The following is a 27,395-nucleotide window of genomic DNA, read 5'->3' on the forward strand; positions in this document are numbered from 1 at the left end:
TTGGAAACTGTATGGGGTAGCCTTGGTTACTGTGAGTCCAGATCTACTCGATAGCAATGAGTGTGAGGACTCAGCAGCATTTCTGCGTTCCAGTGTTAAGTTACAGACGTGAAAATAAACTGGGAAAACACAGAAGTACACAGGAAGGTGCATCTGAAGGGCATATGGTAAAATGCCACCAGCATTTTCTCTCTAGGAAAGTGGCAGCAGTAATGTAATATTATTTCTCCCCACTACCTGTCTGTCTTCAAATAAATGTTAAATCTAATTCAAATAAAAAAGATATGATGCGGAGGGCATCCAGGTTGTAAGCTTTTTACTTTTGTCCTGATCCTAGGCAAATTTAACTTAATTTGCAACTTACCAAATAAAGACCGTTTTTTAAAAATTTCTGAGATGAGTTCCTGCATAATGATTCACTTTGACTTAATCTGCTCATAATGCCAAAATTAATCTTAAGTTTCACACACTTGAATGCGTTCAGGAGCTACACGGGTAAGAATGTAGAATGTGGTTAAGAACTTGAGACCTGAAGAAAACACCACTTTTTATTTTTAATCTTTGACCAAACAAAATGTATACACAAGTATAATTTGGGGCAGCTCACTAGTTGGTAACCTCTGGCCTGTCTTTTTTACTGAAGATGTATGAAAGTGCTTTATAAGATTTTATATGAAACCTGTTCATAAGTAAATAAAATATGGTGTATGTTTTATGATTTCCACTGGTGGCATCTCTATACCATGGCGTTAACTATGCCTTGTGTATAGGAAATATTTGACTAAAGATAATCTTTGATTCTTAATTTAGGAGACAGAAATGGGTAACTTTTTTAAACCGAGAACCTACATTAACATTACAAGATTACTATTTATTATCAGTGCTTTATTGTTCTTCTGTCATTTTTTTTTAAACCTTGCTATTATAGGTGTTTGTCTTTTCCAGCTAACATTGTATTTAATTCTGATGTCTATTAATTCTTTGTAACATAAGAAATACTGAGTTTCAAATCTGTATTTGAATTTGGCATAGTTTGGATTGTCTTATGAACAACTACAGTGAAACCCTAGTTAATTTAAAACTTCAAGGAATGGGATGGTTGTATATTACTCAGTTTCCTCATTTGCAGTTAAGAATCTGCAATGTGGTGAATTGTGCTTCATGGTAATATTCTTTGAAGTCTACAAGATGATAGTATGGCCTACCAAATGTTTCCCCCTAAGTTGATTTTTATCCTCTTTTGAAAATATGCGGGAAGGAGGTTTAATATCACTTGGAGATTTTTTATTTTTAATGGAGGGTTCCTTTGCCACCCTCTCATCCTCTAGAAAACCTTAGGATTAGCAAAAATTAAGTTGTACAGGACTTCTGTATATTGGAAGTTTGAGCCTATAAGCAAATAAGTTGATGGCATGTTTGGATAAACTCAGGGTCACTTTAAAAAAGTGTTTCGGTGCCTTCCACCCAGTACCTCAGGGGCAGCCATCAGCCCCCTACCTTGCTCAGCACATAACCCCTTACTGCAGCCAGACACCTGTCCCTGCAAGAAACCATAGAGAGACAGCAAATAGAAACCCAAAAGATTAAAAATAAAACTGCAGAATTAAACAACTTAATAGAAAGTCGCAGGTGCAGAATTGAGCCAGTGGAAGTAAGAATTAGTGAGATTGAAGATAAAGCACTTGACACCAATTTATTTGAGGAAAAGTCAGATAAAAGAATTTTAAAAAATGTAGAAACCTTAAGAGTTACATGGGACTCTATCAAGAGGAATAACGTACAAGTGATTGAAGTATCGGGGGTGGGGGGGATACCAGAAAATACAGAGAGAATTATTGAGGATTTGTTGGCAGAAAATTTCCCTGATATTGTGAAAGATGAGAGGATATCTATCCAAGAAGCTCACTGAACCCCACACAGGGTAGACCCCAAAAGAAAGTCACTGAGACACATTATAATCAAACTTGCCAAAACCAGAGATAAAGAGAGAATTTTAAGAGTGGCTAGGGATAAATGAAAAGTAACCTACAAAGAAGAGTTAATAAGACCAAGCTCTGACTACTCAGCAGAAACCGTGCAGGCAGGAAGGTAATAGGATGATACATATAAAGCCTTGAATGAAAAAAATTGCCAGCCAAGAATTATGTATCCAGCAAAACTCAAATATGATGGTGAAATTAGGGCATTTCCAGATAAACAGAAGTTAAAGAAGTTAGTAAAAACCAAATCAGAATTACAAGAAATGCTAACAGGAGTCCTCCTACTAGAAAATCAATAATATCAGATAATAACCCAAGTCTAGAACACAGGACAGAACAACCGGATATCAACCCAGATAAGAAAGTCACGAAAATCGGTCAAAGCCAAAACCCTGAAAATAGGAAAACAGAGACATCAATATGTAGAAGATGACAATATTAAAACAAAAAAGAGGGACTAAATAGTGTAGTCATAGAACTTTCATATGGAGAGGAAGTTAAGGCTATATCAAGAAATAAAAGATTGGTTTAAACTTAGGAAAATAGAAGTAAATTTTAAGGTAACCATAAAAGAAACTAACAAGCCTACACGTCAAAGTAAAAAAGAAGAAAAACATAAAGACTCAGCAATTACAAAATCGACAACAATGAAAAAGATGTAAATACATAAAGAAAAATGACTCAGCACAGAAAATTAAGTGGAACAAAGAAACTGTCAACAACACACACACACACAAAATGACAGTACTAAACTCATATGTATCTAATTACACTGAATGTAAATGGGCTAAATGCACCAATAAAAAGACAGAGTGGTAAAACGGATTAAAAAACACGATCCATCTATATGCTGCCCGCAGGAGACACACCTTAGATTCAAAGATACAAACCAAAAGGATGGAAAAAAATATATCAAGCAAACAACAATCAAAACAGAGCAGGAGTAGCAATATTAATCTCTGACAAAATACACTTTAAAGCAAAATCCACCACAAAGGATAAAGAAGGACATTATATAATGATTAAAGGGTCAGTGCACCAGGAGGACATAACCATAATATTTGCACACCGAACAATAGGGCTCCAAAATACATAAACTCTAACAGCATTGAAAAGAGAAATAGCTCCACACCACTTTCAGTAAAGGACAGAACATCGAGAAAGAAGCTCAGTAAAGACATGGAAGATTTCAATTCCACAATCAACCAACTTGATCTCATAGACACAGAACACTCCACCCAGCAGCAGCCAAGTATACTTTCTTTTCCAACTGACATGGAACATTCTCCAGAATAGACCAGATATTAGGCCACGAAGCAAGCCTACACAGAATCCAAAACATTGAAAAATTACAAAACATCTTTCTGACCATAAATCCATAAAAGTAGAAATCAATAACAGAAAAAAGAAAGAAAAATATCAAATACACGGAAACTGAACAAACCTTGCTCAAAAACTACTGGGTTGTAGAAAAAATCAAGGACAGGATAAAGAAATTCATAGAACCAAATGAGAATGAAAACACACCCTACCAGAACCTTTGGGACACAGCAGAAGCAGTGTGCAGAGGTCAATTTATAGCAATAAATACCCAAAAAGAAGAAAGGGCCAAAATCAAAACATTAACTTACAACTCAAATAGTAAGAAAACAGCAAAAGAAACCCTCAGGCATCAGAAGAAAAGAAGTAATAAAAATTAGAGCAGAAATAAATAGAAAGTAGAAAAGCAATTGAAAGAGTCAACAAGACCAAAAGCTCCTCCTTTGAAAAGATCAAGAAAATTGATAAACCAGGTAAAAGAAACACAGAAGAGGAAGGAAATAACCTGAATAAGAAATGAGACGGGCAATATCACAACAGACCCAACTGAAATTAAAAGAATCATAATGGAATACAATGAAAAATTGTGCTCCAACAGATTTGAAAACCTAGAGGAAATGGACAAATTTCTAGAAACACATTACCTACTTAAACTAACACAAACTGAGGTAGAGAAACTAAGCCTATAGCAAGAGATTGAAGAGGTAATTTAAAAACTCCCAACAACAACAACAAAAAAAACCTGGCTCTGATGGCTTCACTGGAGAATTCTACCAAACTTGCAGAGAAGAATTAACACCACTATTACTAAAGGTATTTCAGAGCATGGAAAAGGATGGAATACTCCCAATGTCATCCTATAAAGCCAGCATAACCTTGATATCAAAACCAAGTAAAGACACCACAAGAAAAGAAAATTACAGACCAATGTCCCTCATGAACATAGACACAAAAATCCTCAACAAAATTCTAGCCAATAAAATTCAACAACATAAAAAAAAAAATTTATCATGACCAAATGGGATTCACACCAGGCATGCAGGGATGGTTCAGCATTACAAAAACAATGTAATCCATCACATAAATAAAAGATAAAACCACATGATCTTATCAATTGATGCAGAAAAGGCATTTGACAAAGTCCAATACCCATTCATGATAAAAATCCTCAGCAAAATAGGAATAGAAGGGAATTCCTCGACATAATAAAGGGCATTTATACAAAGCCAACAGCCAACATCATCCTAAATGTAGAGAGTCTGAAAGCATTCCTCTTGAGAAAGGGAACCAGGCGTGGATATTCCTTATCACCACTCTTATTCAACATTGTGCTGGAGGTCCTAGCCAGAGAAATAAGGCAAGAAAAAGAAATAAAAGACATCCAAATTGTTAAGAAGTAGAAGTATCCCTTTTTGCAGATGATATGACCTTATACACAGAAAACCCCAAATAATCCATAAGAAAACTACTGGAACTAATAGAAGATTTCAGCAAAGGGTCAGGATACAAGATAAACATAGAAAAATCAGTTGGATTCCTCTATACCAACAAAGAGAACTTAAGAGAGGAAATCACCAAATCAATACCATTTACGATAGCCCCCAAGAAGATAAAATACTTAATAAATCTAACCAGAGATAAAAGAGCTATACAAGGAAAACTACAAGACACTACTGCAAGAAACCAAAAGAGATCTGCGTAAGCAGAAAAACATACCTTGCTCATGGATAGGAAGACTCAACATTGTGAAAATGTCAGTTCTATGCAAAGCTTCTGGAGATGCAATGCAACCCTGATCCAGATTCCAATGACTTTTTTAACAAGATGGAGAAACAAATCAACTTAATAGGGGAAGGGAAGAGGCCCCAGATAAGTAAAGCCTTATGAAAGAAGAACTAAATGGGAGGCCTCACACTAGCTGATTTTAGAACCTATTATACCTCCACAAAAGTTAAAAAAAAAAAAAAAAAAAGTTTCGGGATTCCCTTGAGAATGTGTTTCCTCTTGGTTTATTAAGACTTGGTTTCTTCTGTAATGAGAAAAAAAATCGATGGGGAAGTAATCAAGAACAATTTGTCTTAAAAATGAACTTAGAACCTTAGATATTTAGATTGTGGCAGAAACTGCCTTCAGTATTTCACTTTCAGGGCATCTATAGGGTTGCTGTGAGTTTGAATCAACTCGATGACATACAACAACATGAGAGATTGGATGACTAGTTATTCCTTTTATGAAAAAGGTGACATTTAAGCTGAGACCAAAGTGAGAAAAGCACTAAATTTGACATGAATACTATACCTAATTAGTGGTGGTGGTTAGGTGTCCTCAAGTCGATTCCAGCTCATAGTGACCCAATGTGACAGAGTGGAATTTTCCCATGGGTTTCCTAGGCTTTTATCTTTACAGAAGTGGGTCGCCAGATCTTTTCTCCTATGGAGCGGCTGGGTGGGTTCGAATCTCCAACCTTTCAGTTAGCAGCTGGAAGAAAAAAAAAAAACCGCTGCTGTCGAGTCAGTTTTGACATATAGCAACCCCACAGGGTTTCCAAGGCTGTATGTAACTCTCTATGGAATTAGACTGCCACATCTTTCTCAGGTGGAGTCACTGGTGGTTTCCAACCACCAACAGTTTGGTTAGCAGTGAATCACTTTAACCACAGTGCCAGCAGGGCTCTCAACAGGGCTCCTCAATTAGTGGGTAGGTGGTACATTTTTACATCTGCCAGCAAACCCCACTTATATTGTGAATTAACCATTTAAGTCTGTTGGTCATAAAGGTGTTTGTTTTTTACTTCAATGAGCACTTTAAATAGATTATAAAGCAGTAGCCTTCTGTGGTTCATTTCTGAAAAATTATGCAAGTATGCATGATTTTTAATCTTGTATCTGTTTTTCCTTTGATGTGGTCGAGTGTCTTTAGAAGTAATTGAAAAAAAGATTTTTTTTTAAAGAATATCCTCCCCAGACTATAAGTTTAATAAATAACTTTCACTTTTTCTAGTTTTCTGCTGCTTAATTTGTTTCCTGTTTAACTCTTTGATATATGTGAAATTTATTTGATGTTTTAAATGAATTTGTAAATTAAGTTTTACTCTTCCCAGATAGCTAATTAGTTGTCCTTGTCGCTGTGTGCCATTGAGTTGATTGTGATTCATAGCAACCCTATAGGACAGAGTAGAACTGCCCCATAGAGTTTCCTAGGCTGTAATCTTTACGAGAGGAGATCGCCTGGTCTTTACTCCCAAGTTGTGGCTGGTGGGTTCGAATTGCCATTCTGGGTTTATGTAATTCTAATCAAAACAAAGATTTGTTTTTGGACCCTGAAAGAATCAAATAAATGAGAATGAGCTAAGGAAATTAATGGGAAAAAATGAGGAAAAACTGCACTGACCTTATATTAACCCCTGACAAAAAAAAACCCTGTGCCATAGAGTCGATGCCGACTGATATCGACCATACTTAATTCTATAATTAACCAATTGGCTAATTAATACAAAACTACAGAGTAAGAAAACAAAACCCCCAGACTATTAGAATGCAGCAAATAAGGCACAGGAGTATTCATTATAAGGTACTGGGACAACTGGAAGTAGCCCTGGTGGCACAGTGGTTAAGCACTCGGCCGCTAACTCCACCAGCTGCTCCTTGGAAACCCTCTGGGGCAGTTCTGCTCTGTCCTATAGGATCACTATGAGTCGGAATAGACTGGACAGCAATAGGTTTGGTTTTAGGGTTTTTTTAAATACATTAACTGATATTTTCATAATTTCTACACAGAATTCCCTGATATTACTTAAAAGGAAATCTTACTGAACTCCCAGTGCCCAGTGATTATAACTGAGTGATTAAAAATCACAAAGACCCTTATGACATAAAATTATTTCCTATTCAAAATGGTGCTTCTAAATTTGTTTTCCTTCCAGGCTAATATTTGTTCATTTTTTAAATATTATTTACAGTAAAGTCACTTGACATTTTTTAAAGCCTTATGATCTTAATATACCAAAGCTTTAAAACTCCTTTTATAGTTTTTCTGTAATAAGAATGTATTACATTTGCACTAATTTTTGTAATTAGGTACGCTGTAAATGAAAGCAAGATTTTTCCCTTATTTTTCCTATATAAAGCAAATGTTTTTGTTACATATAAGAGTTTTTAGTAAAGCATTGATTTGTAATAGTGTTAGAGACTATTTAGTATTTAGCTTAGGAAATATTAAGGTTATATTTTATATTAGTATAAGATTGATGAATATTGTACATACAGCTTGGGAATATTAACCAAAATCAATATTAACGTTGGCTTTTTATTTGTTTTTTTACTTTCTTAATTCACAGTGATGCGGTTGACCAAGCCTACTTTATTCACCAATATTCCAGTAACGTGTGAGGAGAAAGACTTGCCTGGTATGGCACATGCTTTACCCTATTGCACCTAGGGAAAAACTGAAACCTTGGTTGTCTACTTTACCTGGGAATAGGCCTAGCCTTGCTAACCTTATGATGGTTTATATGTTGCCTATTTTAGTACCATGTCAATAGTGGTCATATGATAACAGTCCTCACTTATAATCTGTAAGTCAAGATACTGTTGATATCTCTTGACAACAAGAGACTTTTAGTTTAAGTAATGGTATATTCATATTCATAATACTATTAAAATTGCATTTATCCTCAAATATTCTATGTATCAGCATTCCTTTTATTTAGAATTACTGAGATTTTCTGTGTTATATTTTTGTGTCTCGTTACCATTTTCCTTTGGTGCTGAAGTATTGATTCTCTGTAGAGGGTTTCCAGGAAGCAGCTGGTGGATTCCAACTGCCTGTCTTTAGTTTAGCAGCCGAGCGCTTAACTGCTGTGTGACCATGGCTACTTCCAGTTGTCCCAGTAACTTATAATGACTACTCCTTTGCCTTTTTGTTGATTTTGTTATTTGCTGCATTCTAATAGTCTGGGGTTTTTGTTTTCTTACTTTCTGTAGTTTTGTATTAATTAGCCAATTGGTTAATTATAGAATTAAATATGCTTAATATAAGGTCAGTGCAGTTCTTCCTCATTTTTTCTCATTATTTTTTGGCATAAGTTTTATTAGAAATTAGATTTTTTTAAATACAATTTTTGTCAAGAGATTAGTTTTTTAAAATATCTCTCCTAGCTATTTCTATATATAAATAAAATTTATTTGCAAGGTAGATGTTAGAATTTTATGTTTTTCTATTGCTACAGGAGATCTGTTTAACCAACTCATGAGAGATGATCCTTCAACTGTAAATGGTGCAGAAATTTTAATGTTGGGGGAAATGTTGACTTTACCACAGAATTTTGGGTAAGAATGATATAGCCACAAAAAAATGCAACGGTACCTTGAAATCATTACAAATCATGTTTCAAAAAACTATGGGATGGGAAATGCTCATGGTACATTTAAGTGGTAAAAAAAAGTTTTACAAAAATTATTCTGCGTGATTTTGGTTTTCTTTAAAATATACGTGTATACCACAATGTTAACGGAAACGCTGGTGGCATAGTGGTTAAGTGCTACGGCTGCTAACCAAAGGGTCAGCAGTTCGAATCCGCCAGGTGCTCCTTGGACGCTCTGTGGGGCAGTTCGACTCTGTCCTATAGAGTCGCTATGAGTCGGAATCAACTCGACGGCAACGTGTTTGGTTTGGTTTGGTTTAAAATGTTAACAGTGGTTTCCAAAGCAATAGAATTTTAACATTCTTCATTTAATCTTTTTACATTTTTAGTCATCTTATGTATTTTACAGACTTGTATTCCTTTTATTTTAACTGATTTAATCTAAATGTGTTTTTCAGAAGTTGTTATTCAACTTCACATTCCTCTCCAAACAAAAGTTATCATATTTGTTACCTAATTAGGAGCTCTTACTCTGAGCTGTCCTCTTATTCTAGATTGTTGATGAGGTAGAAGTACCTGGTTTCACTCTGTTTACCATTCAGAGAATTCGAGATAAAAGGAAACCTTCAGGATTTTTTTTAGCCTTAGAGAATGTGGTCATTGATAAGTGTGTTGAATACTTGGAAATCTATTCATGTAAAAAATATAAAAGTATATAAAGTAAAGCCACTGGTCATTATTTTTATCAAGATATCGTAGAAAAATAAATTGATAAAAATATCCCTGTTACTCTAAAGATCAGTTACTTGGGTCTCTTCTAGGTTCAAAAAAAATAAGTTATTTCAAAAATGAAAAATTGCTTTCTCCTGGCTTCTTCAGATACAAATCTTAAGACTCTAAACATGAATCCGATTTCAGTGATTATTGTATTTAGGGAAACTGACAGTTTTTGCACCAGCTGAGAGCCAGGATATTTCATGTTTTACAGATTAAGTCAGTATTTTCAGTTGCACTAGATAACAAATGAATGGCCTAATGTGAACAAAGGAATGTTGAAGCAGTATTTTACCTGCTGTCTATCCTTTAAGAAATTTTTCTCCGTGTTACGTTCTCATTGTTCCTCTCCGATAGTATATTTGTGGTAAGAGTTGAATGGATTTCTACCTAAAAATTTATTTTATTTACAGGAATATATTTTTGGGTGAGACCTTTTCCAGTTATGTCAGCGTTCATAATGATAGCAGTCAAGTTGTAAAAGATATATTGGTGAAAGTAAGTGACATTTTTGTTTGGGATGTATTTTTTAAAAATAAAGCAGTACATATTCAAATTATGTGTTTGAAAATTTATTAAAATGCATGTTTGATACTGGAATTCTTAATTGTCATTAACAAGTGTTAACTGAACACCTAAAGGCATGAGACATTTTACTAGATACATAAACATTTCCTTGTGTTCAAAGTTTGTCATAGTTTGAGGGAAAAAATTTACCAGTCAAGGTAAGTAGCAATTTAAGTTTTTGCTAATATATGTGTTTAACATAAGAAAATTTGAAAGAGAAGGAAAGATCACTGGGGGTTGTAGCAATCAGGAAGCCTTATTGGAGAAGAGGAAACACCAAAGGATCTTCAAAGAAAGGTAAGTTTTAGAGAAAAGGGCAGGAGGGATATGGTGACCCAAGGCAGAGACATAAGGATACGTAACATGTTCTGTTAGTAGTGAACAGAATTTATGTGATAATGGAAGGTCAGGTTGTAGAGATGTGTAATAGCCAAACTGTGGAGTATCTTGAATGCCAGGCTAAGGTTTCAGCATTTTGGGGGCAAAAAAAAGCAGCGGACAATCATTGGAGGCTTTTGAACAGAGGTATTCACATGTCGTGTTAAAAAGACTGATATAAGAACATTATATAGGACGGTTTATAAGAAAGAAGGACCAATTAGAAGACTCTTGCAGCAGTTTAAAAATCAAAAGATAAAATATGCTAACTCAATAAAGCAACCAGAAATATATTCACAAAAAGAATGGGCATTAAGAAAAAAAAATTGACTATATTTAGAGGAGAAGTTGTCAGAGCTGTCTTTGAGTGATGAGTTTAGGTCATTGGAATTTTAACAGAAAAGCTAGTCCAATTAGAATGAGTTTGAAGATGATAACAGAGTTTTAAAATTGAAAAGGACCTTAAACCAAAAAACCAAACACACTGCAGTCGTTTCCAACTCAGCAACCCTATTGGACAGAATAGAATTACCCCAGAGGGGTTTCAAGGCTATAATCTGTCTTTACAGAAGCAAACTGCCACATCTTTCTCCTGTGGAACAGCTGATGGGTTTGAACTGCCAGCCTTTTGGTTAGCAGCTGAGCACTTTAAACACTATGCCACCAGAGCTCCTCAAAAAGAACCTTAAAGAGCAAATATTCCAAATTTCATATATGGCCCAACTTCTAGAAACTAGATGCAAATTTTTACATTTGTATACCTATGTTTGTTGTACTACAGATGTTTTATTTTTATTAGATCCCAAAGAACAAAACATCCCCAAGACTGTGGCACCTGGACAGTCTGCTAACTCAGTACTGAAACCACTCCCAAAACCCACTTCTCAGACAGACAGGCCTGTAAGACAAACAATAACACAGCTGAGGAGCATGCTTCTTAGTTCAGGCAAATATACAAGACCAAATGGGCAACTCCTGCCCAAATGCAGGATGAGAAGGCAGGAAGGGACAAGAAAACCTGACAAACGCACCCTGGGAACCTGGGATAGAAAGGGGGAAGAGTGCTGTCACATTGTGGGGATTGCAACCAATGTCACAAAACAGTATGTGTATAAATTTTTGAATGAGAAACTAACTTGAGCTGTAAACTTTCACCTAAATCACAATTGGAAAAAAAAAAAAAACAGCTGCTGTCAACTCAGTTCCAACTCATGGCAACCTCATGTGTGTCAGAGCAGAACTATGCTCCGTAGGGTTCTTAATGGCTGATTTTTCAGAAGTAGATCACCAGGCACCTCTGGTGAACTCTAACCTCCAGCCATTCAGTTAGCACCTGAGCATGTTAACCATTTGCACCACCCAGAGACTCCTTTCCTTTGAATTACACCGTCCTAAATTTGCCCCCCTCGCTTCTTTTCCCCTTCACTGCAGTTCCAAGGCGTACCTCTCCTTTTTGGTTCCCTTTTCTTATCCTGAAAGGCTGTCTTTCCAAGATTGCCACCTCATTCCTTACACAGTATTCCCCGCAGTCTGTGCTCTCATCTTCCAGTAATACACTCTCAGTGTTTTAACACTTAATGTAAACTTTATCTTTCTGGCACTGGTGTAGTTCATTCTTGGGCCTCTCACTACTCTCCTTTTCTCCTTCGTTTTTTTCCTGAACTGCTCTTATTCTTTGCAAAAGCTTATGGCAAGAGCATAAAAATAGCTTGCAGGAGTTGGTATTTGTTTACTCACAGGTATTTTAAAGTTTGGACATTCACTGCCTTCCAGTTACGCTAAATATGAAGTTTTGTATAGTTTCATTTGTTCTTGTTTCGTTTTGGAAGATGTCTTGGGACATTCACAATTACACTGCTGCCGTTACTTCGGCTACCCAGAATTCTGCCCTCAAAATTTTAGTTTTTTTAACCCTTTGAATTTTGGAATCACGGAGAAGAGATTGTGCATCGATACATTTTTTTTTGTTCTTTTACTGTCATCTTAGTGGTGTTTAGAATGCTAACGCTCATGTTTAATCTGCAGTGTTTAACTGAAAACCACTAGTGTTTTGTTGTTGTTGTTTTAATTTTTTCAAAATCTCAGCCTTAAGTCTGAAAACTTTAGTGTACTACAAAAAAGATAAACTCTTCTATTTTAAAAAAGAACAAACTATAATAGAAACCCTGGTGGCGTAGTAGTTAAGTGCTACGGCTGCTAACCAAAAGGTCGGCAGTTCGAATCCACCAGGCACTCCTTGGAAACTCTATGGGGCAGTTCTACTCTGTCCTATAGGGTCGCTATGAGTCAGAATCGACTTGATGGCAGCGGGTTCTTGGTTCTCTCTGTAGCCCAGAGAAAACCCGGCGTCTTGAAGCCTCAGGCATTTTAGCAGCTCCTTTCCAAAGGCCTTTATCTGAGATGGTTTATTTAACGGCTCAGGTGGGGTTGATCAGATCTGCTGCTTATAAGGAGGCCAGCCTGATCTTTACACCTGTGAAATTCCAGAAACAGTTCAATAGTCCTCATCTAATTCTGGAAACCCTGGTGGCGTAGCGGTTAAGTGCTATGGCTCCTAACCAAAATGTCAGCAGTTCGAATCCACCAGGCACTCCTTGGAAACTCTATGGGGCAGTTCTACTCTGTCCTGTAGGGTTGCAATGAGTCAGAATTGACTCGACGGCACTGGGTTTGGGTTTTTTTTTTTTTTTTTCCATAAGTAAAAAATAGTAACTAATAGGGTCTATACCAGTGGTTCTGAAACTGTAGAAGATGTCAAAATCATCTGGAAGACTTGTTAAAATACTGATCACTGGGCCGCACCACCAGTTTTTCTGATTCATTTCATCCAAAATAACGCCAGTGAATTTGCATTTCTAACAAGCTTCCGTCTGATGATGATTCTGTTGGTCTAGGAACAATACTAGTCTTTCATTGATTAATTCAACAAATGTATATTCCAGGCATGATTGTAGATATTAGAGTTACAGCAGGAAACAAAACTTACCAACACTCTGCTTTCTTGAAGCTTGTTCTAGAGATTTTTAAAATATGTTTTTCTTTCTTCCTGAATATGAACTCCTTAGTTATACCAAACTCTTTCTTAATGACCTTATTGAAGACACCTTGAAATTTCATTCTTTTGGTGTTTGGCTAGCTGTCTTCATTTTACTGGGAATAATGTCTCCCTCCTACCTTTCCTCTCTGCCTGTTCAAATCTTGCAGCATGAAGCCTACCCTGCAATTTAAATTGCATTCTCCTACCCCAAGTCAAGGGGGCAGTGGTAGTTCAGAGGTAGAATTTTTGCAGTAAATAAATAGGGTCGCTATGAATCAGAATCGACTCAGTGGCAGTGAGTTTGGTTTTTATGAGTTTTGTTTGCTGATGTATCTCCTGCTTCTACAACAGGCCCTGACATATAGTTGGTAATTAGGAAATAAATGTTCAATGCAGCATGATTTATATAGTGAAAAAAGAAGAAAAACAAAATGTTCAGCCAAATGTATACCATAACCCAGTAAAAACCCAGTGCCATCAAGTCAATTCCGACTCATAGCGACCCTATAGGACAGAGTAGAACTGCCCCATAGAGTTTCCAAGGAGCACCTGGTGGATATGAACTGCCGACCCTTGGGTTAGCAGCCGTAGCACTTAACCACTACGCCACCAGGGTTTCCAAATAATAACATATACCAGAGTAATGATTAATGTTTTAAAAAATGGCACATAAGAAAGCATATTGAGAAAGAAAGCCAGTGGGTTTGAGTATTTTCTTCTTTTTCTCTTCTCTGATTTCTAAAATGCTCTTTAAGGATATTTGAATCACAGCTTCATTACTCGTAAGTCGTGGAACCTTGGAGAAGTTGTTGTGGGTTGTACCCTGTGCCTAGTTGTGCTTTGGTTTCCTTACCTGTAAAATTGTAGTAAAACAGGAATAATACTAATAACTACTTCAGGATTGTGGGGATTAAATGAGTAATGTGCTTAAAATATGCCTTGCACATAGTCAAAACAAACAAACAAAAAAACCCTTTGCCATCGAATCGATTCCGACTCACAGCGACCCTGTAAGACAAAGTAGAACTGCCCCATAGGGTTTCCAAGGAGAGGCTGCTGGATTCGAACTGCTGACCTTTTTGGATAGCAGCCAAACACTTATCCACTGTGCCACCAGGGCTTCAAAAACCAAATCTGTCATCATAGAGTCAGTTCTACTCATAAAAAAGAGAAAGTTTTCTCTTTTTTTTTTTTCTCATAGCTTGTGATAAATGTAATAAAAGAAGTAAAATTTGAATGTGATAGATAGTAACTGAAATTAAGGGAATGTGCTGTTTGAGGTAATTAGAGAGAATGATAAATTCAAAGGGAAATAAAAAGGGCATATAATAGTAACGGGGGGTACTACTTTAAAGAAGGTAGTTCTTTCTTAGTTGGTGGCTTTAAAGCCATTTTTCAGTTCTACAAATCAATTAGTCTCTGATACCTAACATTGTTTTGAATGGATATTTATCTTTTGGCATTGTGTACTAACATATACATGCACATATATTTGTTTCTGTAATGTCTATCTGTACCTATATTTTAAAAAAACACATGTGTTCATACTGATGCCTCCAATTCCAGTCCAACACCAAAGGCTTCATTCCAGCCTTCCCCCTTTCCTTATTTGTACCTTTTTTTCACTCAAGAAACTTATCTCTATTTATTTTGTGTTTAGTCCTAGTATACACATGTCAAAGAGAAAAATTAATAACAGACATCTGACATTGAATCTTACCTGTGAAACCAGGTATTCACTGTAAAGAAATTCCTGACCAAAATTAATTCTGCCAGTGGCTTTTCTTTCACTGAAAATTGCTATTCTTTTCTTTCTAGTTTGAAGCCAGGTTTACTAAATTCGAATTTCAAAAGATGTGGCTGCAGGTGGGTGGAGGGCTACCTTGTGACCTGATACTAGTTGATCTTAGTAAAAGGGAAAGGGCAGGATTCAATCAGTCATGTTAAGATTAGCCAGTGGTTGATCTATTCCTCCTCCTCTTTATAAGCTTCATTGTAACTAGTAAACTTCAAGCCATTTGCTTTTTCTGAAATCTAAATCATCTCCCTGTATGCAGATAGAATAAGTGCTCCGAATAAACCTTGCATTTCAATTTCTTTGGTCTTTGATTATTTTTAACACACAAAGTAATTTCAGCATTGCTAGCCCATATCCCTGTGAAAAACAAATGAGTATATTTTTTATCTTTAGCTTTATCCAGTAGTCACGACTTTGTTTTCCAAACTTATGTTAGTTCTTTTTCTGCCTTCATTCCCCACAGTGTAGTTACATTCTTCATTTGAATACAGTTAAATTCATTTGTTACTGTTTGTATTCCATTTTGGGTTCTCCCCATTTCCTGGTTGATTTTATTTATTTTGGCAGTATGAACCATTGCCACGTTTCCAAGCGTTAGAGCTAATATTGAAGGTTTACGTAGAGAAGCTTGCTCCCTCTTCATCCCTACTTCCTCTTTCCTGTTCCCCTATGCTTTCTACCCATCCACATCCTGTACATTAACTAATCTCATTTCGGTTTTTCTTATACTTTCTTTCAAGGCTGATCTTCAGACAAGTTCTCAGCGTTTAAATCTCTCAGCCTCCAGTGCTGCAGTGGCTGAACTAAAACCTGATTGCTGTATTGATGACGTCATACATCATGAAGTAAAGGAGATTGGAACACACATGTAAGAGTTAATTTTATTCTCAAAGGCTTTTACTTATATATGCTTTCATTTTAAATTTTTGTTTTCTCTCCCTTTATCATTAAGTCTAAGCACCTACTTCAAAAGGAACTTTATGGATTCATGTTTACATCCTTACCAGAACCAACTTTAAATTAAATGTTTTTGTTTTTCTGTTTTTTAGGAAAAAATTTAATTTATCCTAATTTATCTCTTGTTTCATTTTTGCATCTAAAGACAATTTTATAAAAAAATGAAAAGCCATACAAACGTTTAAAACCCAGGTAGCAGCACTCTGTCTAAAAGATAGCATTTTGAAATGCTAACCTATGTTCATAGGGTTTATTTTTAAATCACAGTTTTTTAGTTCTGTATTTAACTTTGTGTATATACTCTGTCCTGAGAACTCGGAAATACAGCACCAAAATAATACAAGCTATGAAAAAAAAATCTTAAATTCTGTACTACTGGCCTGGTTATGTATTTGAATGTGAATACTTTTCTCTCCATTGGAGAGGCAAATGTGAAAATTTCAGCTATCAGATGTAATTTTAGACTTTCTATCCCCCTTGCCACTTCCACATCCAGTCGATTCACAAAGTCCTATTCTTAAACATTTCTCGTTTATCCCCTTCTCTCCATGTTCACTTTCATTTCCATTTTTGCTTCTCTTCTGTGAACCCATTAAAGTATATATTAGCTATTATTTAATGAGTTCATTTTGGTCATAAGCTCTGTTGTGGGCACTTTTTAATATATATTCTGCGATTGATGTGAGGTTTGGAGTCAAATACTCTGGATTCCAATTTCAACTCTACCGTTTATAATTATGTGATCTTGAATTAAGTCACTTAACTATTTCATGACCTTCCATTGCCCTTGCAGAAAATTCTGACTTTATCATAGCTTTTTCAAAGCTCTCCACAACCTAATCCTTACCTACCACTCTAGTTCTCACTTTTTGTCACTCTTCACCTCTCTCCCTACACTGCGGTCATATTGGACTTCTTTTACCTCAAAACTCCATGGCTTGAAATGCCTTCTTCCCTCACAAAGAAATGCCTTCGTCATTTTGTTTAGTTAACTTCTACTTCTCATTCATTCTTAGTCTCTTAATGCTGCTGTAACAAATACCACATAGATGGCTTTAGTGACCAGACATTTATTTTCTCACAGTTTATGAGACTGGAAGTCCAAATTCAGAGCACAGGCTTTAGAGGAAGGCTCTCTCTGTGCTCTCTGGGGGAAAATTGTTGTTTCAGCTTCTCTAGCATTCTTCTGGGCATTCCTTGGAGGTCTTCAGGTAGCATGTATCTTTCCCCCTTTCTTGCTTACTTCTCTCTGTATCTAATCTGCCCTTCTAGATCTAAAAAATGATAAGATCTGAGATACACCCTACACTAACATGGCCTGAACAACACAACAAAGCAAACGCTATTCTCAAATGGGAGTCCATCCACAGGTATGTTGTTGTTGTGAGCCTTCCAGTCCATTCCAATTCCTCTCAACCCTGTAGGACAGAGTAGAACTTCCCCATAGTATTTCCAAGGCTGTAATCTTTACAAAAGCAGATTGCCACATATTTCTCCCCTGATCAGCTGGTAGATTCAAACCCCAACCAAGCGCTTAACCACTGCACCACCAGGGTTTCTTCATCCACAGGTATAGGGTTTAGGATTCTAACACATGTTTTTGGAGGACATAATTTGTATCTCAGTTTCAACATGACTTCCTCAAGGAGGCTTTTCCTGACCATATAGGCTAGATTAAACCCCCTTTTTGTATATTCTACAGTACCCACAATTTATCATTTTTTATGTCTTTCATACTTATATATATTAAGTGCCTGCCTTCCCCATTAAATTATGAGGTCCAGCAGGTCAACTATAGCCACAGGATCTAGCAGAGAACAGTGGTCAGTATTTGTTGAAATTGAATGTATTGAAACATTAAATGCGTAAAATTCCCATTTTACAGAAAATGAGATTCTTGTAGAATTAAACAGCTAGTAAATGGTGGCATAGAACTCAGATCCAAATCTAATTTACAAACCTGTACCGTACTACACTTCTTCCTGCTGTGAACAGTTTGAGGGTAGGTGTTGTGTTTTGTTCAACTCTGTATCCCTAGCATCTGGCTTAGTGCTTGGCAGATGTATAAAGGAGAAACTACATTATATAATGTCACTACCTGGTATAGCTATTATTAAAATATTGGTACATTTCTTTCCAATCTTTGCGTGTGTGTATAAAGTAGATGTTTATAAATAATAATTTATAAAATTTTCATCATATTAAAACAAAATCAAACGTGTTGCCATCAAGTTGATTCCAACTCATGGCAACGCCATATATTACAGAGTAAAAGTACTCTGTGGGGTTTTCTTGGCTGTAATCTTAATGGAAGAAGATTGTCAGGCCTTTCCTCTGTGGTACCACTGGGTGGGTTCAAAGCACCAACTTTTAGTTGTCAAATGCAAACCATTTGTTCCAACTAGGGACCTTTGATCATATTACACACGGTTTTATCTTTTTAAATTAACTGTGAACATTTTTCCACGTCAGCCAGTATTCTCTGTAAACATGATTTTTTAAATGGCTGCATCTTATAAAGTCATTTGGATGATATATTTGAATTTAAATTCCCTAATCTTGGACACTTAGATTGTTTCTAATTTGTCACTATTATAAATAACATAGTGGTGAACGCCTTTGTGTATAAATCTTCTAATATTTTCTTATGATAGATTACTTGAAGTGGGTTTACTATTGGAGTGTATAAGCATTTTTAAAGCTCTTTTATTGAAGGATTGTTTTCCAAACTCCTAACAACCACCAGCAGTGCAAAGAGAGTTTTTTTAAGCTTTCCCTAACCCTGATGCATCAGTAAGGTTTCTCCAGAGAAACAGAACCAATAGGATATATCTAAAGTAATTAAGGAATTGGCTCACATAATTTTGGAGGATGGCAAGTGTAGAATCGGTAGGGAAAGCTGGCAGGCTGGAAGCTCATGTAAGACTTGATGTTGCAGTCTTGAGTTTTAAATCTGGAGGGCAGATTGAAAGGCTACAAACTCAGTAGAATTTATTCTCCAGAAAACCTCAGTTTTTGCTCTGTAGGCCTTCAACTGATTGAAGGTAATCTTCTTTGTTTATCTGTTGCATCTGGGCATGCCTTTTAAAAGTGATACCACACTTTTTATCATTAACTTAGCAAAATTGCAGGGTACAGGGTCAACAAACAAAAATCATTTGGGTTTCTATATACCAGTGTCTTAGTTATTTAGAGCTGCAATAACAGAAATACCGCAAGTGGATGGCCTTAACAAACAGAAATTTATTCTCTCACAGTTTAGGAGACCAGAAGTCCAGATTCAGGATGCCAGCTCCAAGGGCTCCGGGGGAAGGTTCTTATTATCAGTCTTCCCCTGGGTTTCTCAGTACAGGGACCCCAGGTCCAAAGGACGTGCCCCACTTCTGGGTCTTCTCGCTTGGTGGTAATGAAGTCCCTCTCCTCTCTGCTCAATTCTTTTATAGCTCAGAAGAGATCGACTCAAGATACAACCTCATCCTGTAGATTTAATTGTGCCTCATTAACATCACAGAGGTTAGGACTTACAACACGTAGGATAATCACATTAGATTACAAAATGGTGGATAGCCACACAATATTGGGAATCGTGGCCTAACCAAGTTGACACACATTTTGCGGGGATACAATTCAATCCATAACAACCAGCAGTGAGAAATCTGAGAGGGAAATTAGGGAAACAATTCCATTTACAATAGTATCTAAGAGAATAAAATACTTAACAAATAAATTTAACCAGAGATGTGAAGGACTTATACAATGAAAATTATAAAACTTTCCTGAAAGAGATTAAAGAAGACTTAAATAAATGGAAAGATGGTCCATGTTCATGGACTGTAGACCTTAATGTTGTTAAGATGTGAACAGTATCCAAAGCAATCTATAGATTGAATGCAATCCCAATCAAAATTCCAACAGACTTCTTTACAAAAATGGAAAAAGCAATCCTCAACTTTATATAGAATGGCAAGAGGCTTCGAATAGGTAAAGCAGTATTGAAAGAGAAAAACAAAGTAGGAGGACTCACACTTGCTGATTTTAAAACATACAGCTATAGTAATCAAAACAGCCTGGTGCTAGTATAACAATAGACACATAGACTAAATAAATAGAATTGAGAGTCCAGGAATAAACCCAGACATCTGTGGGCAACTGATTTTTGAGAAGCATGCTGAGTGTATTCAATGGATTAAGAAGAATCTCTTCAACAAGTGGTATTGGGAAAACTGGATTTCCACATGCAGGAAAATGAAACAGGATCCATTCCTCACACCATACACAAGAATTCAAAATGCATTGAGGACCTAAACGTGAAAACTAAAACCATAAAAATCTTAGAAGAAGATGAAGGGGAAACGCTGTTGGATTATCTAATGTAATAAAAGCACAAACAACAAAAGACAAAATTAAAAAATGGGACCTCGTAAAAATTAAAAGCTTTTGTTCATCGAAAGACTTTACCAAAAAAGTTAAAAGACAAGCTACTGACTGGGAGAATACCTTCAGAAACTGTATATCCAATAAGAATCTAATAACTAAAGTACATATATAAAACTTCAACAATTTAACAACAAAAAGATAAAAAACCCAATCATAAAATGGGCAAAGGACTTGAATAGACATTTCACCAAAGAGAACATTCAAATGGCACTAACACATGAAAAGATGCCCAACATCATTAGCCATCAGAGAGATGCAAATCAAAACCACAGTGAAATACCATTTCGTGCCAAGTAGGATGGAGCCCTAGTGGCACAGTGGTTAAGCGTTTGGCTGCTAACCAAAAGGTTGCTGGTTCAGATCCACCAGGTGCTCTTTGGAAACCCTATGGGGCAGCTCTGCTTTTTCCTATACAGGTACTATGAGTAGGAATCAACTCAATGGCAGTGGTTTGGTTTTGGTTGAGATGGCTAAGATAAAAAGCAAAAAACAAAATAACAAATGTTGGCAAGGTTGTGGGGAAATTTGAACCCTTATCCGTTCATGGTGGGAATCCAAAATGGTACAGCCACTGTGGAAAACAATGTGGTGGTTACTCAAAAAACTAAATGTAGAACTACCATCCCCCAACCCCAGTCCCCAGTGCCGTCGAGAACTACCATACCAACTCGGAAAAGGAGGGTGCTGGTGGTTGCACACCTCAAATAATGAAATCAGTTTCAATGAATGGTACACATAGAAATTGTTGACTTGGTGTATGTTCTGCTGTGTATATTCTCAACAACTACAACAAAAATATTTAAAAAAAAATAATTTTTGGCAAACCTTGATAGAAAAATCTTACCTCATTATTTTGTTTCTTTGATTACTTGGTTATTCTGGGGTTTTTATTTTGAAATATATTTCATCTTTCAAAGGAAAGGAGCTTGCTGGTCCAAAATTGATGCCTCTCATTTTACTAATCAGAGATTTCTTTGTCATAGAGTTATATCCGTAACTGCTCTAGCCTCATCAGTTAGACATCATTGGCATAAATATTTTTTAGATCTATGGGTAAAGTTGAGGTGTGTTGTATGTACTGTTCAGAAATAAAATTGAAAATAGTTCAGAATCATTAAGACATCTTTCTCTTTCAGCTTGGTGTGTGCAGTGAGTTATGCAACTCAGAGTGGAGAAAAAATGTATTTTAGAAAATTCTTCAAATTTCAGGTATTAAATATGACAGTGGTCAGTAGTTTTCGACTTTATTTTTCCTGGAGGTGTACAGTGATTCACATTTATTTTCAGTGAAAACAAGCTCCAAATAAAGTAGATGGCTCAATATTTTGCATTTGTCATATTATTTGTTGTTGTTATATGCTGTCAATTCTGACTCATAGCAACACTATAGGACAGAGTAGAACTGTCCCATAGCATTTACAAAACTGTAATCTTTACGGGACAAGATCATCAGTTCTTTTCTCCTGCGAGTGGGTTCAAATCACTGCACTTCAGGTTAGTAGCCAAGGGCTTTAACCATTGAATCACCAGGGCTTCCTGCTATTTTACTAGCAATCTTAAAGCAGGCTAAAATATGTTAAATAAAAGCAAAGCAAAATAACACCACCAGTGTAATGTTTTTGTAATGAAATTTGAAGGTTTTTATCCAAAAGAATAATAGTTTGTTTTCATGACTTGAAAAAACACACAAGAATATAGAAAGGATAAAAGGAGTGGAAATAGTATCAAATTTCTGAATATTTTAAAGGGAGATTTTAACTTGGGGTGAGTGGTTACATGTATTTTTCTCTTTGTAAGTAGAAGAAAAAGTATTATCAGTAGAAACATTGCCATTGCTTTGCTACAGCACGCAGTTATTAAAGACTTTGAATGAATTTTAAAATAAAAGGTTCAGTTGCTTTTATCGTAAATTTTCTTACTGTGAAATGTAACATAGATAAGAAAATGTGTTAAGTTTAACAAAATCTTATAAATTGAATACCATGTAACCATCACCCTGTCAGGAAAAAATGGTTACCTTTTAATACCCATTAGAAAAGTCTTTGACAATTAAAATTGGGAAATGACTTTGATAAATTTAAGCCCTAATATTTAAAACAAATAAATAAAATGTAAATGGTCAAATGATAAGAATCTCTTCTGATATGCTTTATTTAACCAGGTTCTCAAACCACTGGATGTGAAAACCAAATTTTATAATGCAGAGGTAAGTGTTAGACACCTAATGGGATTTTAAATTGAACATTAAGATGTTATTTTACTAAAAATCTGATTTATTACATTTCTCATCATAATGAAGTAAATTGCTATAAGATTGTGCATTTCTTGTGAAAAAAGGAGCATAAAACTCACTCAAGAGTGAATAATTTCAATTGTAGGTCTCTTCTTAATCTGCTGCTTTCAACCTACTCAAATTCAGTGGTTCTTGATTTTTATTTCCATTGTTAATTTTGTGAGGCTTTCCCCCCTCTTTCATTAAGTGATTTGTCTGTAATTGCATTTAATGGTGGTCATTACTATTTAAAAACAGCAACAATCTGTTGAATATTTATAATGCTCTGGTTATTACAAAAATTGAAGTAGATCTAACCCTGCAAAATAGATTTCTTATTCCTATGTAAAAATATTGACAAGTGAAGCTCAGCACATTAAATTCTTTGTTCTGGGAAGTCAACATGCCAGCCAGAGTTAGGTTGCTGAGTTTGGTGAATGGCTTAAAAAGCTCCTTGGGAGAAACAAGTTTAGGAAAAATAGAGAAGTAACCTTTTGAATAAACAATAATCTATATTCTATCCTAACAAAAGGCATAATACAGAATTTGCCATAGGAGAAGGATTTTATTGATTGGATTTCTTTTAGAATATTCTGTTTTATTTGGCTTTTATAGCTCTAGAAAAATCAAATCACTTGACACTCCCTTTCCTCCTCCCAAAAATCATGTATTTCATAGCTTAGTGGTAAATTCAAAGATATCCAAATAAAGTATTTTGAAATGAAGGTTATATCTCTAATACTCTAAAACCTAGTGAAAATCAGAAATTTGCACTTTGATAACATATTTTTATCATCAGCATCTGAGGTATAAGGTTTATATAAATTGGAAATAAATGTTGAGATTTCTAAGATGAGGAACTTGCTTGCCGTGAAGCCCTATTAGGAGAAAAGGAAAAAAAAATGCATAAAATAACAAAACTACTTGGGATAGTATATACCAAAAAAAACAAACCCACTGCCATACAGTAAATTCCAACTCATAGCAATCCTATAGGACACCTGGTGGATTCGAACTGCCAGCCTTGTGGTTAGCAGCTGTAGCTCTTAACCACTACACCACCAGGGTTTCCTGTCTGTAGTAAGTCTAAAAAGATGATATAAACAGTTGTGCTGTAGAACACTTGGGATGAGATCTTGGGGTAGTCTGAAGCAGCTTCCTAGAAGAGAAGGAGAACTGTAGCAGAGTATGGAAGGAGTGGATGTTGAAAATAGAAAGTGTCATTGAAGTCATCCAAGAAGGGTTATTAATGCGTGTGGAATACTGACCACATAATAAAGAGCATACATATTTGATGGGAGGTACAGCCTCATTATGGAGAGCAATAAACGTTTAGAGTTGGCATTTCTTTTTGGAGAGGAGGGGAGTTTGGGGTACTACATATTTGTTCCACATGTTTTGTTACTAATAGTATGCTGTCAATTAATTGTAGTATAGCCATTCAACTTGGTGAATTTTAAATAGTCTCATTTGTCATTATGCTGGAAAAGATTTCATTTCTAGTATGAGGGAAGAGGAAACCCTGGTGGCATAGTGGTTAAGAGCTATGGCTGCTAACCAAAAGGTTGGCAGTTTGAATCCACCAGGCGCTCCTTGGAAACTCTGTGGAACAGTTTTGCTCTGTCCTATAGGGTCACTGTGAGTTGGAATTGACGGCAATGGGTTTGGGTTTTTTGGATGAGGGAAGAATGTTAACTGTTCTGTTAGGATAGATAGGCAAAAAACAGATAGGGATGTAGGTAGGTTCTTTTCTATAATAGACTCCTAAAATAAACTGTTCTAGGGTTTTTTTGTTGTTGTTGGAAATGTGGTAATACATTAGATACTTGTCAGGTGGTTTTATAACACATATTCAGAGTGATTTGCCAGCTGATTTTTAAATTTCTAGTTATTCCATAAGTATAGCAGTGAAGTGCCCCTAAAAAGAAAGGGGGAAAAAAACCCACAATTTCACCACACCAGCAAGTAATTGATCCTCACTACACCATATTCTATTTCAATTTTTATCCATTTACATATAATATTCTGTTTTTATAATCATAGTAACAATTTAGTTTACTGCCTCTTCAGCTAACATATGTAGGTATAATCATTAATCTAAACTTTACAAAGAACTTCAACTAAAATTTTTTTAGTAAAATTCTGAACTTCTGAAAACAGACATCTCTTTAAAAACCAGGAGTGAACAAATGGCCTTTAGGATCTCTCTGAGATATTCAGTACTACCCATTACTGTTCAGTTACTCTTCAGCCAGTAGCACAAGGCAGAGTTTATTGAACACAATTAGGAATTTCTGGTAGGTTGTAGGAGTCAGTAAACCACACTAGCATTAATAGCTGATGAGTATTACTCTGTGCTGTTAGCCCCACATTTGTCTCAAACATGTTTTTTGATGCTGTTTCAAATAAGTGAATAATTTCCTGAGAAACTTTGTTGTAGTCTTCTAAGAAAGTCTGCAAGAAGATTGGTGACATTAGAAGGTAGGATTCAAACACTTGGCCACCTGCTGAATACACAGTGTCATGCCAGGTACAAAAGAGAAATAAATATAAATTGAATATCTTCCCACTCCTCAAGGAAGTTACATCTAGTGGAGGAGACTGACATAACTGCAATATAAGGCAGAAAAAAAAAAAAACCATGAAGTGCAAGCATTATACTTTGGGAATAGAGAGGTGAAAAACTATTTCCAGCTATGCGTTTGACAAAGGAGGCGATATTCAAGATGGCCCTTGAAAAATAAATACTTTTAGAAATATATATGAAAAAAAGACTATGAAATCTGTTAATAAGAGAATAAACTCTCAGCTGTCTGAAGTGGTCTAGCCAGCATTCCTCAAAGTGTGATCCATGGAACTCTAATCACCCAAGGTGCTCCTCGATAAAAGAATTCTATCAGACAAGTGTAGGAGAAGCTAAACGGTTAAGTGCTTGACTACTAGCCAAAAGACTGGCACCAGGGAAGATAGGCCTGGCTCTCTGCTTCTGAAAGGTCACAGCCTTGCAAACCCTTTGGAGCAGTTCTACTCTGTTATATGTGGTCGCCATGAGTCAGAATCGACTCAGTGGCAACTAACGACAACAATATGGTATATATCTATTCTGACTGTTGTGAGTAGTATATATCCATCCTAAATGATCTATGAAGAATTACAATGTAGGTGTAAAATTTATAGAACTAGAAAGGCATGGAGTATACCTCTGTCCTCCAAGATGTTTCCTTAAGTATTTGCTCCTGTTTAAGTGTTCAGCTGTGGTGTTCTTCTCTATTCCATTGTCATTTAACTTCAGCAGTTTCACCTTTTTAGAGAAATGTTTTGTCATATTTCTTTATGTTGCTTTCTGTTTACTTGTTCACTAATGCTGTCTTGTTTAGTGAATGTTTAAAAAATGCAGAAATGCATTTTATTTTATTTTAAAGTTAGTTATTCTTTTTCTTTAACATTTAACTCTGAGTTTTCTAATTTTTCTTTTTTATTTTTCCATTAGAGTGACCTCAGTTCTGTGGTAATTTGATTTTTTATTATAAATTTATATGCTTTTCTTACTCACCACTTATTGACTCTGCCTAATTAATCTCTCTTTATAAAACATACTGGAAAAACAAAGTTAGTTATGAATACCACCTATATGGTTTCAGAAAGCTATGTATAATTTTTATATAGTTTTTATTTATATTGATTATCTTATTTGGGGAAAAAGTAGATCAAAGGTTAAATTGTCATATTGAAACACTTCCCATTTTTAATGTTTCTCATTTAGCTGTGTTTTAAAAGAGGCTTAGTAACCCTGTTGAAAATACCCTTGGGATTTTCAACACCTTGCTATAAACTATTCTGCTATTCTTGAATTCATTGACTACATTATATAGTTGAAATTGGTCTTCAAATGCGTTTTTAAGTATGGATCAGTTAAAGATGGGCCAGTAGAAGAAAAGCAAATTTTCCCCAGTTTACTAAAATCACATTTCAAATTTCTATTTAAAATAAGCGGCATTTGCTTATATGGTGCTGCACATTTAATAACAATACCAATTGCCTTAACATTGAATTCTTATCTTAATTTTTCAGATGTCAAATTACTTTTATACTAACTGTTCAAACTAACTTGGTTTTCCTTTATGCTGCTTGTTTTTCTTCCATTTTATCTAAACTCTTCCCCAGTTTATGCGGACAATTGCATTTTTTAAATTGAAATGTGGGTCTGTGGTTTTGTTTTGTTTTGTTTTTTGTTTAAAGCAATGGATTGATGGGATATATTTACTAACTTTTTTGAGAAAAGGGAACAGAATAATGCCCTTAGTTGTACATGTGTTTTAAACTGATAAATGATTGTCTTACTATTTTCATTCGAGCACATGTGTCAGGGACTACAGAATTTGTTTTATTTTAGATGATAATATATTGTAACTTCCTCATCATATGTTTACAAATGATTTTGCTTATCTTTAGTATTACAAAAACTCGTAAGTCAAATTTTTGGTCACAGTGTTTTTCTTTTAATGTTTTATTTC

At 35.5% G+C, this 27,395-nt stretch overlaps 1 protein-coding gene across 5 annotated transcripts in view; it reads left to right on the forward strand.

Annotated features, from left to right (window-relative positions):
- The window catches only part of TRAPPC13 (trafficking protein particle complex subunit 13), a 45,349-nt gene that overhangs the window by 10,300 nt on the left and 7,654 nt on the right, over positions 1-27,395 (forward strand). For 3 of the 5 annotated variants that reach the window (XM_049864461.1, XM_049864472.1, XM_049864500.1), the window contains exons 2-8: positions 7,636-7,704; positions 8,527-8,626; positions 9,849-9,933; positions 15,956-16,083; positions 21,746-21,818; positions 22,771-22,815; positions 26,372-26,389. In XM_049864461.1, coding sequence (XP_049720418.1) covers positions 7,636-7,704; positions 8,527-8,626; positions 9,849-9,933; positions 15,956-16,083; positions 21,746-21,818; positions 22,771-22,815; positions 26,372-26,389 — 518 coding nt within the window. The remainder of the gene's footprint in view (positions 1-7,635; positions 7,705-8,526; positions 8,627-9,848; positions 9,934-15,955; positions 16,084-21,745; positions 21,819-22,770; positions 22,816-26,371; positions 26,390-27,395) is intronic. The other 2 variants (XM_049864482.1, XM_049864491.1) reach the window with 1 other exon arrangement.

This window comes from Elephas maximus, chromosome 2 (assembly GCF_024166365.1).
Source record: "Elephas maximus indicus isolate mEleMax1 chromosome 2, mEleMax1 primary haplotype, whole genome shotgun sequence".
Taxonomy (NCBI): domain Eukaryota; kingdom Metazoa; phylum Chordata; class Mammalia; order Proboscidea; family Elephantidae; genus Elephas; species Elephas maximus.